This window comes from Dendrobium catenatum, unplaced genomic scaffold (genome assembly GCF_001605985.2).
Source record: "Dendrobium catenatum unplaced genomic scaffold, ASM160598v2 fragScaff_scaffold_671, whole genome shotgun sequence".
NCBI lineage: Eukaryota > Viridiplantae > Streptophyta > Magnoliopsida > Asparagales > Orchidaceae > Dendrobium > Dendrobium catenatum.
This window is the reverse complement of record NW_021319133.1, coordinates 985,189-1,006,322: the sequence shown is the minus strand read 5'-3', so window position 1 is coordinate 1,006,322 and position 21,134 is coordinate 985,189. Positions and strand designations below refer to the sequence as shown.

The window sequence follows — 21,134 nt, the reverse complement described above, 5'->3', positions numbered from 1 at the left end:
ATAAATATTCAAATAATGTTAAAACTTAATCAAATGCTGGTTGAATTTAGTTTAGACAACGTTTAAATCTTGTTTGTGCTCAACTTTTATTCAAATAATATTCGAACATTTTTTAATCTTTTCAAACGTGTTTCAAACATAATCTCAATAATGTATAATTAAATGTCTCAATAGAATGCAATCACAATAACATAGCATGAATTTAACATGACAGAGTACTATCACGACAGCTATAAAATATAATTATAATATGATTTACACAAGATTCAAACAAGGATAAGGCTAAAAAATGTTTAAAACATAGAATACAACTTTAAGACATGTATAATCTACTACACATGAAGCTACGAACTACATTTATACACAAATATTTCTATATCAAGAATCCACCAAAAGCACTTGCAAAATGAAATAACTTTAATTGCATGATCTACCATATTTGAACCTTATTCAAGCTCAATTTAAACCATATGAACCTTTAAAACTTAATACCCACAACTTATTAAAATTTAGTTCACATTCACATACAAGAGATTTAATGTATAAATATACACCATAAAATATGCCCAAATATTATAACTTTATTCAAATCATATTCAAATCTAATTTGAACCTTATTCAAATAGTTTTGAATGTCGGTTAATTTAATAGTTCCTATACATATTTTTATTTGAAACTTTATGGAAATTGAATGCTTGATATCTTTATTATGAAAGCGTAAGGACCTTCATAAAAGTTTTTGGATATTCACTAACTAATGGTGATTGTTTTATAGTATATTAATATACAATTAGAAAGTTTATGAATTTTTAATATGGAATTCTTTTTTTTTTTTTAATATGGAATGGTTATAATAGCTAGACAACATTAATCCTTGCATACAAATTCATCCATGGGCTCTAGCAAAATCCCCATCAAAATCTCCTTATATTTGTAATTAAATTATATCATTCCAACTTAAGAGAATCCATTAAATACTTGATTAATCCTTAATTTCGGCTGATTTATATGTTTGCAAAATAATTTTTTTATTTAAATATTTTATTTAAATCGTAAATGGTCAGCTTCTTTTTATTTAAAATAATTAAAATAAAACAGAGTATAATCAATTATCTTGAGAGTAGGCTTTTGAGATTGACCTAGCAATAGATATTTGTACTTGTCTTGCATCAAATTTTCACTTGTTTTGGGGGGGGGGGGGGGGGGGGGCAAAATGCCCAAAATACTTTATAAAAAAAAAATTCGAGTGTGGATCCGCCCATGCTTGATATATGTGGGGTAAACCATAGGTCCCAAAGTGTGGAGAAATTATTAGGTGTGGAGTGCGTCCGGAGATCAATAAAAATGTGCCACGTCATTTCATTGGTGGGTACCAAACTTGGTACCCGCACTCAGTGCCGTTGGGTACCACTTGGTACTGCTAGATACTGAGAACCGTCCACACTCCGCACTTAATAATTTCCCCAAAGTGTGCGCCTATGATTGTATAAGCATAATAATTTTGAGACATTCTAGATCTTGCCAGACTTACTATTATCTCCATATATGTAAGCAATTTATGAAGGCCACAAACTTCTTCAAACTTTCCCCTATCAATTCATCCCATTTATTGCCTATATGGGTCACCTATGCTTGCTCGGGCCACCCACTAGTTTAGCAAATGATAATGCCCATTTTATTGGATTTGTCAGATGAAATTGCAACAATCACATTTTTAATTTATAGCCTGTAAACTTTCGAAACATAATGCAATGCTGAAAAGTATGACAAGATGAACTCGAGTGTTAAAACACGATATATCTCTCTCTGAATTTTTATTAGATATTTTGGATCTATTGTTCAGAATGATGGTGAAATAAATGAGAATATTATCAGCAGAATTCAAATTGTATGAATGAAGTGGAGGAATATATCGGGTTTGTTGTGATAGAAAAGTCTCCCATAAACTTAAGAGAAAATTCTATAAAATGGTGGTGGGACCTGCAATGCTTTATACTGTCAAATGTTAGCCATTAAAAAAAAAACATAATACTAAATTAAGTGTTGCAGAGATGAGGATGCTCAGATGGATGAATGGCTTTACCCTTAGAAATAGGATACGAAATAAGCATAAACATGAAAAGGTTGGAGTAGCTCTGTGAAAGATAAGATTAAAGAGAGTCGCCTTAGAAGATTTGGTCAAATAAAATGATAGCCTTCCAATGACCCGATTAGGAAAATAGAGGTATTATATTTGACTTATTTTAAGAAAGGTAGAAATAGACCTAAAAAAACTTGGAAATTATCTTTCTTTATTAGATTTAAACGAGAATTTGACTTTTAACAAGACACAATAAAGAAAAAAGATTCATGTAACTGACCCCACGTAATAGGACAAAGATTTATGTTGTTGTTGTATTGAAGCTTTAAAAGGAACATAGTGCAGTCTTCAGATTAGTAAGAACATATTTTATCAAGCACTGTGATCAGTATTCCTATTAAGTAATATATTCATACACTTATATGAGTCAAGTTTTACATTTCCATATGCTTTTCATCATTTATACATTATTGAGGTTCACCAAAGCAGAAATCTAAGCAGAAAAATCAGTCACAAGCCATATCAATCCAAGTTTCACTTCACTAAACAATCAGCCAACAATTTCCCTTTCATGACACTATAAAACTTCTCATTCCACTTACACAGTTGAAGCACATCAAGTAAAAAAAAAAGATACAGATATGTTGCCCGAAGCGAAATGGAGACATTAAAGAAAATAAGCAACTATATATTTATGAAACAAAACATGGCATCAACCACTTCATACTAAACAGGTGGCCATTAAGGACACTGAAACCCGTAGTAATTCTTGCTTCACTGACCATGTACAGATCAATCTTCTGGAGCTTCTATATTGTACTGAACATGTCATGAAGCACACTCTTTCGAAGAGCTTCGGGTGATCCTGCGTACAATGCCCTGGTGCACAACCTTCCTGCGTTTGGAGGATTGCTGTACAGATCCAGATATTTTGCTCCTTTTAGGCTGAATAACATCGTTGTCTAAGGAAATTACCTCAACCATCTCCGAGTCATGAAAATGGGGATCGTCTTTAATAGCTTCATTGCTTATTTCGTTCACAATATGGTTCTCCTGATCATCAGAGACTTCTTCGGCTCTCCTCTTCTTTTCTAGAAAATGCTCAGCTTTACCATTCTCAGTTAATGAAGTATCAGGATTTTCACACTCTTCTTCATGTCTTGTTTCAGTATCATTTGTGTAAGTTTCGAGAAATTTTTCATCATTATCACACTCTTCATCATGGCTCTTAACCTCCAAATTACAATCATCTATTTCCAGTGAATTTTTCAGGTATTCTTTAAGATTCTCATTAGATGTATTAGGGCTATCTGGCACAAAAGCGCCATCATCGACAACTGGTGCAAGCTTTTGAGGTACATCTACATCTGTCTCATTTGAGATAACAAGTTGGCCGTTCGATCTTGTAGATAAATTATCTACAATTTCCTCCTGTACTTGGTCAGAGATAGAGGGCAATTCAGAAGATCCCACATTGTTCACACAATATGACGCCGAACAGATCTGAGAAGTTGGGCTACCAACATGTGGTTGGCAACCATTTTGGTCCTTGATCACACCAACTAGATTATCTGAAGACTCTTCATTCCCTTCCCCAAGCAGATGCTCTGTTGTGCTAACTTTGGCATCCCCAAGTTCCTGATTTACAAGCAGCATAAGAAATAAAAACAGGATGTGTGTATATCCAACAATAGAAAGAAAAAAAAAAATCTACATTATACTAACATTTCAGTTATTATAATTTCAAAAATACAGGGCTGCTTTACTTTTTCTTTTTAAACTTTAGAATATAAATAATAAAGCATTGATATGTGTAAGAGTCATTTATCAAATTCTTTGGGTACACACAAATACTCTTCAGTTCTCAAGAAAGCTCATCCTATTTAAAACATTTTAAAAAAAAAAAACTTCTGATACCATGCCAGAAATGTCAAATGTTGTTTCCTATTTAAAGCACTTGAGATGAATATAAAAGATTTAAAATTTAGGTAGATTATATGGATATAATAAACTACAACAACATCAAGTCTTTATCCCACTACGTGCGGTCAGCTACATGAATCTTTTTTTCTCCATTGTGTCCAGTGAAGAGTCAATTTCTCATTTAAATTTAATAAAAAAATATCATTTCTAATATTTTCTAACCAAGTATTTTTAGGATTACCTTTACCTTCCTTAAGGTAAGTCAAATCTAATACATCTACTCTTCTAATGGAATCATCAAAAGGCCGTTGTTTTACATGACTAAATCATCTAAGACTATTCTCTCTAATCTTATCTTCCATTGGAGTTACTCCAACCTTTTCACGTTGATGCTTATTTCAGATCCTATCTCAAAAAGTAAAGCCACTCATCCACCTGAGCATCCTCATCTTTGCAACAGTTAAGTTAATATTATGCTTCTCTTTTAATTCAAATTCAATTTTTTTGAAGCCAAAGGAGAGGGCGGCAAGAGCAGATTTGACCTATGGGGCTTAATTGATTAATTGCATGCTTTAAGTAGGAAGGAAAGATTAGGGTTAGGGTATGCTTTGTTTTGGTGGCTGATTTCCGAAGTTCTTGACTTGGTTTCTTGGGCCCTAGATTCGTTTAGGGATTGGGAGAGAACGTTCCTCCTCTCGAATTGAGGATCAATTGTATCTTGCTTTATTGCTTATGTTGTTTGATTTCCACCATAAAAAAACAATTGTTTTGTTGTTTTTTCATTAGATTCATGAAGTTTTCTCACTGTTTTCATCAATCTTGTTAGGGTTTACTTGAAATATTTAAGTATTTTCACTCAAATTAGTATTAGAGCAGATTTTGGGACCATTTTTGGGCTGTTTTCGAAAATTTCAGTGGCTGTTTTTTGTCCGAAGGAAGAGTTCTTACTATTTTTTGGGGTCAATATCCAGATTTTTGAATATATAAAAAAAAAACCCGAGTATTGATGGCAGCCAAGAAGGTTGATGCGTTGGAAGAACACCTTGAAGGGGAGATGAGCCAAATGAAAAAAATGGTGGAAGATTGAATCGTTAGTAGAAGACAAAATTTTCGATCTTCATGCGATGGTGAAGAAGCTATTGGAAAATCAAATTCAAACGGCGGCATCGGAGATAAATGGACCGATGGGAAGAACTACGAATTCTAAATTTCGTAGGCGGAAAAATGATGTAAAGATCATTGAGGAGAAAGGAGGAAGGTATGAGAGAGGCATGGATATAGGGGGCATGAATCAAGGGGTACTTGTTGGGAGAGAAAAGAGGGAACTTATGATGGGAGGGGTGCTGATTTTGGAGAAAGAATGGGAGAAAGTGAAGAGGGGTTTGAAGATGAGCGAGGAAGGGAAAATTGGGAAATTTGGGAGAGCCGAGCACTTGGGAAAAAAGAAATTATGGAGGAATACGAGGAAACGGGAGAGATCCAAAGGTCAGGAATTTGAAGATGATCATTTTTGAAGGGGAAGCTCTGATGCACCGATACTTCGTTTTAAGACGGTATGCAGTGTCGGACACGGACACGCGTCCGACACGGCGAGGACATGCGTCAGACACGTCACTAGTGTGTCCCATTTAAAAAAAAAAAAATTAAACCGGACGTGGAATAAATAAAAATACCCTAATCCCGCTATTTCATATTAGCCAGTTCACGCCCGAGTCTTCATCTTCTCCTTAACTCTGTATTCCTATTCATATTCGTGGTCTTCCCGAGCGAATGAGACGAGCAGCGGTCGGCTGGAGATCGCACCCTTGGTCTTCCCTTCCGGCCATAAGCAACAAGCCATTCTCCTTAGTTTCTGGGCGCAACCAAGGGAAGCCGACGCCAAACCGCAAAAATTTTTTCAAACATGTAAGTTGATTTCGTCATTTTTTTTCTCCATTCGTCATTTCTCTTCATTTATCAATGATTCTGTAGATTGGTGATCAGAAGAGCATATTTTTTAAAAGTATTTTATTTGTTTTAGATTAAAATTATTCTTACAATAAAATTTATTTATTTAATGCGCTTTAACTGCGTTTTAAGTGCGCTTTCACTCTTTACAATAAAAATTTGTTTCGTGAAACCCCCGCAAGGGTGCTGCCCCTTGACCACGCGACCTGATCGGGCAAGTAGAACCCCGCCAGGGGGAAGCGCCCCCTTGGACCCCCGACATAGTTGCAATTTTTTAATTGTTTTTCGTCAGATAGTCATAACGCATGATGCAATAGTTCTTTAATTATTTTTTTTTAACTTTGTTTGGCAATTTGTAATTATTTTACAGTAAGTCTTTATTTATTCTACTTCACCAGTGAATTTAAAAGCAAAATAAGCTCTAGTGCTGGTGGGAGTGGTTCAAAAAAGTCATTCGTAGAAACTGATAAGCCATTATAGATTCATGTTACAAAGTTAGGAAAAACTTTTGAAGGAGGGAATGTGTTATTCAAATGCAATTATTGTGTTGGCATCTACAAAGTATCTTATTCTAGGGTGAAAGCACATCTACTTAAGATTTCTGACCATGAAATTAAAATGTGTCCTAAGATTACTACGTCACAGTTGATTGAATTGAATAGACAAGTTGATGAAGCTGAATCTTGGATCAAAAGGGCACTTCCTAAAGAGATATCTTTGTCATCTACCCATGATTCATGTCACAATTATTCCTCATATGTTAGAGTTGATCATTCATTATCATATAGAAGTGAAGGATATAATTCAAAGAAAAGAAAAGGAGTTGCCAGTGGTGCTTTAGAGAAGGTTTTTAACATGCAACAGCGAGAAGAATTGGATGGTGAAATTGCAAGGATGTTTTTTTCAACTGGACTTCCTTTCAACCTTGCAAGAAATCTTCATTACAAAAATGCATTCATTTTCTCATGTAATAACAACCTTGTAGGTTATGTTCCACCTAGCTACAATGCATTAAGATCAAAATTATTGGAGAGGGAAAAACCACATATTGAAATATTGTTTGAACCAACAAAAGGTGTGTGGAAAGAAAAATGAGTCACTTTGATGTGTGATGGTTGGACTGATCCTCAAAGAAGGCCACACATTAATTTCATGGCCGTTACAAAGAATTGCACAATGTTTATTAAAGCTGTGAATTGTGAAGGAGAATACAAGGATAAATATTTCATTGCCAATTTGATTAAAGATGTGATAGTCATTATTGGGCCTTCAAATATTGTGTATATTTTAACAGATAATGCACCGGTGTGTAGAGCTGTAGGATTGTTGGTGGAGCAAAGTTCCTCATATATTTTGGACTCCATATGTTGTGCGCACTTTAAATCTTGCTCTAAAAAATATTTGTGCAGCAAAGAATACAAAGGCAAATGAAATCATCTATGTTGAATGTTATTGGATAACAGTGGTTTCAGATGATGCTATTTTGATCAGAAATTTCATTATGAACCACTCAATGTGACTTTTAATGTTTAATGATTTCTAATATTTGAGAATGTTAGCTGTTGATGAAACTCGTTTTGCCTCTGTAATAATCATGTTGAGAAGATTCAAACAAATAAAAAATGCCCAATCTATGTTGATTAGTGAGAAGTTATCTTGCTATCGAAAAGATGATGTTGGGAAGGCAAGATATGTGAAAGAAAATGTCTTAGATGATTTGTGGTGGGATAATGTAGATTACATTGTATCTTTCACTGGTATAATTTATGACAAGTTGAGAGAGGTTGACACAAATAAATCATTCATACATTTGATTTATGAGATGTGAGACTCTATATTAACAAAAGTGAAAAAAATTATATTCAGACATGAAAGAAAATCATATAATGAAGACTCAAGTTTTTGGAGCAGTCTATACCATTCTTAAGGATAGGTGGACCAAAAGCAACACACCTCTGCATTGTTTGGCCCATTCATTAAATCCAAGATACATTTATATTCATCTTTTAAATTAATTTTAAATTTCTTGGTAAATGATTAAATAATTTTATATGTTTTACATTATTTGAAGGTATTCAAATAAAGAATGGCTTCAAGAAGACCCTCAACATGTCTCACCATAAAAAGATTTAGAAGTGTCAAATATGAGAAAGATATGCTTGAAACGATATTTCCCAAATGAGAAGATAATGAAAATTATTATATAACTTACAAAGTTCTTTGGATATTTAGAGGATTTTGGTGATCAAGAATATTTGGTTGATAGATGAATGATGGATCTAAAAATGTGGTACTTGATTCATGGAGCTTCAGAACCGCTTCTTCAAACTATAACAATAAAACTTCTTAATCAAGTATCATCCTCTTCCTGTTGTGAGAGAAATTGAAGCACATATTCATTTATTCAATCAATAAAAATGAATAAAATAACTCCACAACGGCCTGAAGATTTAGTTTATGTGCATACAAATCTTCGTCTTTTATCAAGGAAAACCCCATTTTATATGACAGGTGATAACAAAATGTGGGATGTTGCTGGAGATGGATTCGAGTGCCTTAATGATATGGGGTTATTGGAGGTTGCAAATCTTTCTCTAGATGAACCAGAGTTGGAAGCAATGATATTCAATGATGATGATATTGAAGTCCAAAGACCAACCTCTGAATCTAATTCTATCATTCCCTCTATTAAGCAGTTGGACCTTCATGTTGTACTAAATGGTTTTTTGCTTATTTTTTTGTGGCTGTACTAGATATTTTTGTACTAAACATCTCTATGTTATAAGCTAAATAAGTTATCATGACTTTGATTTATTATTACTTATCATTTTTAATATAATATTACCTTAATTTCGATATATTATATTAAAAAATTATTATGTTGTGTCCACGCCGCACCCGTGTCCTATATTTTTAAAAAATGTTGTGTCCTGTGTCCGTGTCGTGTCATGTCCATGTTGCCATGTCCGTGTCGGTGCATCATAGGTGATGACAAGGAAACTGAGGGAGGTGAGGGGGGAGTAGAGGAAGAGATGGAGGACTACACCTGGATGTGGTGAAGTATCCCTAAATTAAGTGGTAAGATTCACCGCGAATCATACCATGAAGGCTATGATGCACCGACAATTCTCCTCAAAAAGGCGTGCAATGTCCGACACCGTATTCGACACGACACTCGCCCGACACTCCTCCGATACGTGTTGGACACGCGAAAAACATGTCCAATTAAAAAATATTAAATACAAATTGGACACGCGTGTCCGACATGCGTATCTTAAATATTTTATGAATTTTTTTAAATATAATTTCTTGTATTTGGCGAGATTTAAAATAAATTTCTTATTTTCCTATCCACAACACCGAATCAACGTCCGCACTTAATGTCGCCGTGTCCGTGTCTGTGCATCATAGCATGAAGGTGAAGGGGAAATAGTCGATATGGAGGAGGTGGTGTTGATTGATAGTGGGGCTACCTATAATTTCATTTCAAACCATGTGATGAAACAATTGGGGATAAAATTGATGGATACATGGTGCTATGGAGTGATGATGGGCACGGGGAAAGTGGAGAAGGATCAAAGAATATGTAGGGGAGTGAGTGGTGTTAACCATACAGGGTGTACAAGTGAGGAAGGATTTTCTCCCATTGGAGTAAAGGAGCACAGATATCATCCCGGGGATGAAGTGGCTGCAGACTTTGGGAGACACCAAGGTCAATTGGAAGGCATTAACAATGGAACTAATAGTGGAAGGGAGAAAAGTTGTGGTAAGAGGAGATGGGGGGCTCTTCAAAGCCATGGTGTCACTTAAAACCATGATCAAGAGTATCCAAGAAGTGAGGGAAGAGTACTTGGTGGAACTACAAAGGCTAGAGGGGATCATATTAGAGGAAGGAGGGGAAGTTCCTCTTTCAGTACGACTATTGATTCAGCAATTTAGTGAAGTCTTTCAGCCACCTCCGGCATTGCAACCACCAGGAGAGCAGGAGCATGCTATCACTTTGAAGGAATGTTTGTCACTCATCAGTGTCCGACCCTACCGCTATTCACAGTTTCAGAATGATGAGATTGAGAAGTTGATTAGAGAGATGCTAGAAGCAGGAATTATCAGGCCCAGTATTAGTCCCTTTTCTAGCCCAGTATTGTTGGTTAAAAAGAAAGATGAGAATTGGAGGTTTTATGTGGAAAACAAGGCAGTCAATAAGAAAACTGTGCCAGACAAATTTCTCATTCTAGTGATCGATAAGCTGCTAAATTAGTTGAGTGGAGCAGTTATCTTCACCAAGATAGATTTGAAGTCCGAATACCATCAGATTAGGATGGAGGATGTACCCAAAACTGTTTTTAAAACTCATGAGGGGCATTATGAATTTTTAGTGATACATTTTGGCCTCACTTGAGGAGGGTGTTAGAAGCATTACAGGAGCACCAACTGAGGGCCAACTTAAAGAAGTGTTATTTTGCCCAGATCAGTGTGGAGTACTTAGGGCATATTGTATCTGAGGAGGGGGTGATAGTAGACCAAGCAAAAATTGGCCTCAATGTTGAGGTGGCCAGTGCCTAAGAATCTCAAGGAGCTGAGGTGATTCCTAAAACTGACAAGATATTATAGGAGGTTCGTGAAGGGGTACAACACCATCGCATTGCAAGGATGGGTTCCTATGGGGGGAGGCAGCTACAACAATTTTTGAGAGCTTAAAGAAAGCCATGACTACTGTACCAGTTTTAGCCCTGCTAGACTTTACTCAGGTCTTCATAATGGAGACAGATGCCTCAGGATATGGATTGGGGGCTCTGATGCACCGACACTTCTCCTCAAAGAGGCGTGCAGTGTCCGACACCGTATCTGACACGACACTCCGACACGTGTCAGACACGCAGAAAAACGTGTCCGATTAAAAAATATTAAATACAAATTGGACACACATATCTTAAATATTTTATGAAATTTTTTAAATATAATTTCTTGTATTTTGCAGGATTTAAAATAAATTTCTTATTTTTCTATCCACAACACCGAATCAACGTCCGCACTTAATACCCAATCATCGGATATTCTCATTTTCATTTCTTTTTGGCAATGAAGGCATTTTCACTTCTCTCTCGGTGATTGATAAACGACATCGACACCTAACTCTCGACATCCTAATACTAATCATTTTAAGCACAAATTCTAGTTAAATGACTTATTATTTTTAAATTATTTTTAAAATTATACTTATTTAATTTTTATACACTATTTTTAAATATAAAAATTATAATACCGTGTCCAACCCGTATCTCCACCTTGCCGCCGACCCCTTACCCGCCCCATTCAAACCACCGGTCACACCCTCTCCCACCCCAATTGCCTAATTTGAATAATTCATAATTTTGGATTGCCATAATTTAGTTGATCTTTGAATTCAAATTTTTCCAAATTTGAAATTCAAATTCTTTCATAAATTATAAAATCTATCTTAGGAAAGTTTTCAAATTTTCCCCCAATCCAAATTTGAAATTTGAATTATTTCCTTAAATAGGATTCTATTTTAGGAAAATCCTCCAATCTAATTCAAATTAACAAATAAATTAGATTGGAATTGATTTCCCCTCCTAGTTCCCACATCCTTAATGCTTTCCAAAATAAAACCTCTCATGTGGGAAAGAATTAAATACTTTCCTAATTTAGATCATATTAACTTTGAAAAGAATTCAAATTTCAAATTCCAATTAAATTGAATTTGTAATCCTTTCCTAATGAGATTGATTTATTTTTGGAAACTCCCAAATCCTCTCAAATCTGAATTTTATTAGAGATTTCTCTCTAATTCTCTTTCCACAATTAGCAACCTAAGTTTGGAAAGCAATTTCTAAATCCCCCCAATTAAATCCCCATGTATGGCCGGCCCACTTCCTCTCTCCAATCCCCTTAATCTCCATAATTACTCTCATTAATTCCCCACCCAATCTCAACCTAAGCTGCCGCCCTTTGTTTTCCCTCCGAATTAAATCCTCCCCATATACTCTCTTATTCTCCTTTCCAAACCTGTCCCAACCACAACCGTTACCTCCCAATAGTTTCCCCACGTTCTCCTCTCTTATCCCTGTGATTCCTGCTGGCTGTCCCTGTGTTCCAACAGGTGACGTGCTGTCTTGTATCCCTTAAGGCCATACGTGGTGGTCCAAAGCTCCCAATGCTTTATAGAAACTGTCCAAGCTGTTCCCCAACATTGCAGGTTACTGTCTAGATCGCAAGGAACCAGAAAACTGCTGTCCAGAACCTCCTAGCTTCAATTTGCTGTCCTCTCTTTGTCGGCAACCACAACGATCACACATGAGCTTCATGTCCTCCTCCGTTGGTTGTTGTCCAGAATTTCCCAAGTGTCAAAAGCTGCTGTTTGGACCTCACGAGTTGCTCTTCAAGACCCATAGGACTCAATCCTCATACCCGTTCTACATCATGACGTGTCCCATGTCTGTGTCATGTCCGTGTCGTCGTGTCCGTATCTGTGCATCATAGATTGGGGGCAATGCTCATGCAGAACCATTGACCCATTACCTATTTCAGCAAGGTGTTGACAGCTAGGGCCAGGTTGAAATCAATTTACGAGAGGGAGTTGATGACCATTGTATTAGCCATTTAGAAGTGGTGGCCCTACCTATTAGGTAGACATTTCATTATCAAGACGGACTAGCGGAGCCTGGAGTACTTGTTGGAGCAATGGATGGTGACAGAGGAGCATCAGAGGTGATTGTCCAAACTGCTGGGGTATGATATTGAAATCTAGTATAGGTCGGTAGTGAAGAACAAGGCGGCATATGCCTTGCCAGATGTATGAAGGAGATACAGGCGATATCAGGGTCAATCTCAATGATGTTGGATTGGGAGGCCATTGAGGAGAGTGTCCGAGATAAGGAGTTGGGGAAGATTAGGGCTGATTTACTGAAGGAGGGGAGTAGCCACCAAAGATATTCATTGGAAGGGGAGATAATTCTATAGTAGAGGAGGTTTGTGATGCCTAGGACATCAGTCCACAGTCCACACTTGCTTCAAGAGTTTCATGGGAGCGTTGATGGGGGTCATTCAGGAGTGCAAAAGACATACAAGAGACTAGCCTCAGAATTGTACTGAATGGGGATGCACAAGGATGTGGAGGAGGTGGTAGCCCGATGTGAGATCTGTCAGAGGAACAAGTACATGACTATGTCTCCAGGAGAATTACTACAGCCACTAGCTTTGCTAGGTCGGGTGTGGGAAGAGGTATATATGTACTTCATAGATGGATTACTCAAATCAAAAGACTTCACAGTGATCTTGGTGGTAGTGGATAGCCTGAGCAAGTATGTTCATTTCATTCCCCTACGACATTCCTACACATCTGTGACAATAGTATCAGTTTTTATCAGAGAGGTGGTCAGGCTGCATAGAGTACTAGTCTATAGTATATGACAGGGATAAGATGTTCCTCAACCATTTCTGGAGGGAATTATTCAGATTACAGGGAACAGTATTGAAGAGGAGCACCACCAACCAACCACAGATAGATGGTCAGACGGAGGTGGTTAGCAGGAGCTTGGAAACCTACCTATGATGCTTTGTGTCGGAGACACCCAAGTTGTGGGCCAAGTGGTTGGCGTGGGCAGAGTACTGGTACAACACTTCTTATCATTATGCTTCTCAGATGATCTCGTTCAAAGGATTGTACGAAAGGGTTCCACCTTACCTGGTGCATTTTTAACATAGTAGCACCCCAGTTTCTTAAGTGGAGGAGTACTTGGGGGAGAGGGACACAGTGATGCAAGAATCGAAGAGGCATCTGATGAGAGCTCAACAAATTATGAAGAAACAAGCATATGGGCATAGGAAAGGCATCTAGTTCGATGTAGTGGAGAGGGGTATTCTTGAAGCTTCGAACTTATAGGCAGAAGACAATCGTCAATATGAGGAATGAGAAGCTTGTTCCAAGGTACTTTGGGCCTTATGAGGTAGTGGAGAGGATTGGAGTTGTGGCATATCGACTGAAACTACCACCAATAACGACTATACATCCAGTGTTCCATGCATCCCAACTGAGGAAGGCAATTGGAGATCATGTAGCAAGTTTTGAGTTATCAATGACGCTCACGGGGATTTGGAGGTGATTTTGGAACCCCTTGAGGTACAAGGGGTGCGCCAGGGAACAAGTGGGGTAAGGGAGGTGTTTATCAAGTGGAAGGGAGCCTTATGAGAGGATGAAACATCAATTTCCCTCTTTTTATCTTGAGGACAAGGTGATTCTTCGGGAGAGTGGTATTATTATACCGGTCCAGCCGACCTCTTGCCAAGGGCTAGCTCCGTGTATAGGAGGCGGGCAGCAAGAGAGAGGGAGAGGAAGATGGGGCCTAGTAATTCAAATTCAATTATTTTGGAGCCAAAGGAGGGGGCAACACGGGCAGAATTGTCCTTCGGGGCTTAATTGATTAATTGCATGCTAAGTAGGAAGGGAAGATTGGGGTTAGGGTATGCTTTGTTTTGTTGGCTGATTTTCGGAGTTCTCTTCTTGGTGTCTTGGGCCCTATATTCGTCTAGGGATTGCGAGAGAAAGATCCTCCTCTCAAATTGAGGATCAATTGTATCTTGCTTTATTGCTTCTATTGTTTGATTTCCAGCATAAAAAAAACTACGGTTTTGTTGTTTTCCATTAGATTCGTGAAGTTTTCACTGTTTTCAACAATCTTGTTAGGGTTTACTTGAAATATTCAAATATGTCCTAAAGACCCCTTTTGTTTTGTAAGGATCATAGTCAAGCTCTCTCACTCACACACTCTCTTATGTATGAAGAGAGGGAGAGATAACTTCTTCGCTAAAGGGAAAGGAATTCAAACTTCTACTTTTAGTATTAAGCACACCATCTTTAACCATCGTCAAACACAATAACAATCATTTATGAGCATGTATTAAAAATGTCAACAAGAACCAACTATAGAAGTACACGTAAAATGTTTCCTTCTATCCACATATTTAACGAGCCAAGTATGTTTGAGTTCCCTTTCTATATAAGTTTATTTTTTGAGATAAGTATCAAAATGATTCCTTTGACTCTTTATAAAGCATCAAAATGATACTAAACTATTTAAAAGTCTCATTTTAGTCACATGACCTATTAAATAGGGACATTTATCCAAAGAAAGGGATAATTTGGCCCCAATTTAAAGAGTCAAGGGACTAAATTAATACATTTATATAATCAGGGACTATTTTGGTCCTTCAAAAAAAATTTAGGGGCAAATTAGGGGACCAATTCGGTCATTTTCTCTTTATTTCTTGCTATCCAAAACATACAAATGTTAACATATTAATCATTATCATGAAAACTAATGTGATCTCAAATTTCACAGCACAAAACAACAATTTAGACATGCATCAATCCAATGAAATTAACACCCTAAAGTACTCAAATAAAATGAAACTTTAAGAGCATATATACCTCTCATTAGTTAGGCAATTTTAATGATTATTCATCTGAAAAATAGAAAAAAATATTATTTTTTGTTGAAGAATATTACAAGCTGTTCAAAAGACTAAAATATAAAAAAGAACTCGAATGAGAGCCTGATGAATGCTTGGATCAAATACTAAATTGCAAGCAGAACACCTAAGCTTAAAACAATTATTATTGAACCCGCAATCCACTCAAAAGAAAGGAACATCCATGTACTGATATGCATATTTTAAATGCAATTCCAATAGATATTAAAATACTTCAACTTCCTACATGACATGAGAAATAAAAAACTGCATTTTTTTCCAAAGGTACTGTAGATAGGCCAGTTTAGTCTAGATGCCAAAATTTCAATGATTACTTCGCATTTATTGCATGACCACTGACACAACGTCAATGAATTTTTTCTTTAAGAGACTCACGGATCTTCGCCATATAAGTGATCGTCTACAGACAAAAGTTTAAATCAGTGTGACAAAGAGTGTTCGTGAACTAAATGCTTTGAAATGGTATTTACCTCCATAATGCATGTTGTAGGAGTAGATTCAAAACTAGCTGTATGTTCAAAATTATCATCTGGAGTTGCACAAAGAGGAGTTGAAGCTGACCCTGGACCAAGCAATCCCCACCAGACAAGTTCCTCTTGTTTATTACAATGACTAAACAAAAAGAAAACTTGCGGTTGAAAGTTTGGTTAATTTTATAAAAAACAGAATTACCATTAACTAATTTCGATGGGCTGTCCTCTGCAGAAAGAAACTCCACACCTTGATCGACATCATCACCAGAGCAGGGGAAATCACCATTGCTACAAGTGGGAGTTAATTTTTGAGATGAATCTCTTAGAAGTTCATATAACAACCCACGGATGTGAAACCGTTTAAAAGAAGCCTCAGCAGGTGGAAACCAATCTGCACTAAGCTGCAAAGAGCTTAGTCAAAAATAAAGATTCAAATATATTTCACATTCATAGTTACCGGATCACTTAAAAATGAAATCAGCATGCCAAAGCAAGACCAGCTAGCAAATCAAACATAAATTACGAAAATGAAACCTAGGATGAAGAACTCTACCAAGTAATGGTGATGCACATGGTGAATGCAAGGTAAACAAGGCAATTAACCATAATCCTAAAACAAGACTTAGCAAGCTAAATATATTTCATGATTCAAGCAAATAAAAATGATACACAAATGACAACTCCAGAAAATTCTGCCTCAAGGACAACGTACTTGAGGCCTGTTTTCAATGAGCAGTGAGTAATATCCTTGCTAAAGACGAGTATTGGCAGAAAACTGATAATATGGACATTACAATGGATCTTATTCTCCTTGGGCCAAAAGTAGGACGTCATAGTTATGCATGCTTCTACCACCATGAGGGTGATATCTCAACAAATGATGCTAAGTTTATTAGGTTTTTTTATATTTATTTTATTTTTTATAATTTAGTTAAGCTACTGTCCGTTGCAATTGTGTGCATTTACCATTATAATAAATTTGTGAATTCTCAAAGGGCATCTTGAGGAAATTTTCCTGGAACAAAGATGGGAAGGTAAATGCAAGGTTTGCTTGCGTTCAATGGAAGAAAAAATGAAAAGAAAGAAAGAAAAGCAGTTAAAGTGTAGGCGTTGTTGGCAGCACACAAGATGATAATGTGCTTTCAATAAGACCTTGGATAATCAAAATCAACACGCCTAGCCTAAATGTTGTGATTTAACAAGCCTTTGTACATTTTTTTGCCAAAATAATGACAGTTTCATAATATTAGCCTGTTCTTATTCATGTTCAACGACTTGAGTTATCCAATTGCTTCTTAATATATTACCAAGTTTAAGGGTTCCTTGGTAGAATCTCCACTGGAATAATTAAGACCTCCTAATTTTGATTAATTAGTATGGCTGTTTTAGGCCCCAGCTTCCAATTCAACAGGGTTTTGAGCATTAATTGACTTAATGTGTCCAATTTAAGTTGAATCGAGATTCCCTTAGGAGTATTTGTTTGAGGTTAAATTTATGGATGCAACATTGTGCAAATGTTTGTTAGCATCAACACAATAAACTTCTCTACCGCATGCTTGATGTCATTAATGTCCTCATTACGTTGCCAAGCTAAGAGCAATGAATAGTTGGTCATCTATACAAGAAGGGGGTACATGAACTCCACTATCATTTCCAAAAACAAAGAAAATTTCCTGAAGAATAAAAAAACCAATCATAGTTATATTATTCAGAGAAAAGAAGCACTTTCTGCGTATAATGAAATATATGATTCAAACAATTAATCAAAATAAGTTTGATGTACATGATTAAACATAGAGCTAGAAGAACTCACAAAATTTGATAACACGGTGATCCTGCTTGGGTTGAAATAAACAGGAGCTTCTTCCAAGAATAACTCCACATAATGCAACAGAAACAGTCCACAATCAAATGAGTTTTCTTGTTGCGGCAACTGCATTACATAGAAGACAGAAATTAGATAAGTAAACACTCTAGTTATTTACAAAACAAAAGGATGGCTAAAACTAGGACCTTGGAGTCACACACTCGAAAAACAGCACAAATTTGGACTATTTCATTTTCTTATCAGCTGCAGCTTCCTTAAGTTCTTGAATCTTAAGGAAAAGTCCTCTAGATTTTAGTCAAATTGATATAGTTCACTTCTAGAATCAATTTTAAAATGTTAGAAATTATTTATAAAACAAACGAGTTTGCAAATCTACGTTTTTTAGTAGTACCAAAATGGCACATTGATGGTTGATTCATTGTTCAAACTATCGGAAACTAACAGTACAGCGCAACAGGGATGGGCTTCAGGAGACGCAATATTAACGAAAAATTTCAATTATAAAAGGGTGAAAGTTTTGGAGAATGTAAGTGTTGATTTGTAAAGCCATTTCTTCCCCTATGAAAAAAACATACTATTCAGATTTAGTCATAGGTTGGAAGGGGGCAACGAGACTGATGTGAAACTACGAGGAGTTTGCTTAGAAATTTAAAAGAAAGATTAAAGTGTTGCTTCTTATGAATTTAAACTAGCACATAAAATGGGAGTTAGAAATTTGAAAATATCAACTTACTTAGGCCAAAGATTCGCAATAGAGAGATTAACCAAGCCGATTCAATCCAAGTTCTAGGAGAATTTAATATGCAAAGTACACTTAACAAAACCCAACGTTTAACAATGAGACTTTCACCTTGGGTCCGTATCACTCAAGTGGTAGTGGACTTTTGGCGGAGATAGAAGATCCAAGCGACGAAAGAAGTTACCACTAGGGAGAGGGTGCCGAAGAACTTCGTCGGAGGAAAAGTTGCCGGTTGGGATGGAAGTCGTAGACGGCCGTCGAGGCTCCAAGCGTGCTTTGAAAGCTTCCGGTCGTAGATGCTTGCGAGGATTGGCACGACTCGCTCCAAGTACTCTTCTACGGTAGTCTCGTCTTCAAATTTCAGATTTAGACATAGGTTGGAAGGGGCAACGAGACTCCCTCCCATGAATTCAAGGAACCCGTCAAATATATTACATAGTTGCGGGTTATTTCATTAAGGGCAATTTGGAAATTTTAGTATATTATTTCTGCGTTTCTTGTTTTTTTTTTTAAGGTAAAGAGGGTATCATCTTATATTTGTATTAGAGGAATTAAAGTTACAATTCTTTGCAATGAAACGACAGTAAAAACTACAATGGAAACAAAAGGACGTAGCCATCAATTGGATAATCCTATATAAAATTTTGTGTTTTTGTGCATTCAATTTCCATTTTTTTTGTTTTCTATTCTTTCTTTTAAGCCACGATATTATAACTAGATACCATGAAATAAATATAATAAGGGCAATAAATAAGCTTCGCTAGAAGCATGGAAACTCATCATAGCAGTCAAGAATTCAAACAGAAAAGGAACAATGGATCAGAAATTGCAATTAATTGCAACAGTGGACCGAGTTACCGGATCTAAAATTATTTCAGTAACTCTAATAGCTAGTTTTGCCTCAAACACGGCATGAAATGTCAGTCGACGTTAACAAAATGAAACCTTCCGGGCAAAAAAAAAGAATATTCTTTCACTTCCTTTGATTAATGAACCTTAGCAGTATTGACTGAACAGAGAAGGATAATGAACAATTAAGAAGGTTTTGCTGCTCATTAAAAAAAATTAAGAAATGAACATCACTAAGTGCCAAATCCAAGATATGCTAGCCATAGACAAATAAATCTCATGCTTCCTTTAATTGCTCCAACAAACATCCAACTACCAAAATCATCCATTTCCTTCTATATATAACTCTTTAAAAGGAAAACAAAGACCAGATTCCGCCTTAGGGATAAGTTGCAGCCTTGCAGGGTAAAATTACTTTAGTTCAAAAAAAGGAACCACCAATAGTACTACCATAAAGATAACTCCACAATTTAGATGTTAAACTAATTTCAGTGTACATGTTTTTCTGACTCCTAAGTACATTATTTTTTATATGCTGCTATTATAGCCAAATAACTTCAAAATTAGGTTCCTTTTTTTTTCAAAATGTCCTAAAACTGAATAGTTTAAGCTTCTACAGTTTCTATATGGAAGGGAAGTCTTAAATTGATAGCATTATCATCTACCAAACAACAAAAATATTAGCGCTATTAATATCCTAAAGCATTCATGTTCATCAGGAAAGATTACAGAAGATTTACCTCCAATGTGATCTACAGATAATGAGTACAAATCACAAAAACATCTCTGCAATGCAAGATCAAGGCAGCATGCATCTAACTTATGCCCAAGCCTAGAATTTGTCAAAGTTACATGACATGAATACACCCTTATATCATAAAATATTGAGCTTTTCTATCTGTTGGCACAATGAAAAAAGCCAAGCATTTTCATTACAGCACACCAGCAATTTCTCTTCTAGAAATATTTTCCAACAATTTAAACTGAATCAAGATTGGTGTAAGATGAAGCAATGTTTCAAGTTCTTTTCTTAAGTAGAAAAAGATAAAATTGTTATACAAGGATGCAGGAAACAAACAACACAAAAAGCATTGATCCAAATTAAAAACAATGTTATCCATGTGATGAGGACATCGAAGATCAACGGCTACGATCGTGTCTATTTATTTTGATATATTTTATGTATTTGATTTGTTATTGTACTTTTCCCTTTCTACCCTCACTGGAGGGCTTTGTCTTATGTTTGCCTAGAGGCAATTGTGTCTTTTATTTTCATTCATGTATTTGGCTATTTAAGCCTTCTCCCTCCTCTTGGTGAGGATGATGATTTGATAATGAAATTTTATGTGTTTTTCTTCTTCTTCTTCTTCTTGTGAGTGCACTACAGAGAAGGGAGAGAGAGCTCAAGGTGAGCAAACGTAATACCCACCAGTCAGCGGAAGAGTGTGGCTCGTGGTCTTCGTCTACGTTTTCTATTCTATCTCCGTCTATTCCCCACCGATTTCTCGTCATCCCTCCACTTTCATTCCGCCACCAAAATACCCCTTGATCCCCACATAATTCCCCTTCCACAATCCCACCCGCCGGCCTAGCTCCAAGCCACCTCCACCCAAAGCCAAACCTGCCTCTTCCCTCTTGACCGTCGGCCCCACCCACAACTCAAATCATTATGATGATTTTAATCGTCATAATGACCCCATAAATATGCTCTTGCATTACATAAAGGAGTTAGGAAATTTTAAAATTCAAATTTTGAAATTCCAAAACTTTCCTTATTTGCAAAAT

The 21,134-nt window shown here is 36.4% G+C and overlaps 1 protein-coding gene across 1 annotated transcript in view; it reads right to left on the bottom strand.

Annotated features, from left to right (window-relative positions):
• Positions 1-2,574: 2,574 nt before the first annotated feature.
• The window catches only part of LOC110105634 (probable ubiquitin-like-specific protease 2B), a 55,500-nt gene continuing 36,940 nt past the window's right edge, over positions 2,575-21,134 (bottom strand). The window contains exons 8-11 of the mRNA XM_020835214.2: positions 17,747-17,866; positions 16,133-16,334; positions 15,931-16,022; positions 2,575-3,718 (exon numbers count right to left, since the gene is read on the bottom strand). Coding sequence (XP_020690873.1) covers positions 2,909-3,718; positions 15,931-16,022; positions 16,133-16,334; positions 17,747-17,866 — 1,224 coding nt within the window. The 3' untranslated portion in view covers positions 2,575-2,908. The remainder of the gene's footprint in view (positions 3,719-15,930; positions 16,023-16,132; positions 16,335-17,746; positions 17,867-21,134) is intronic.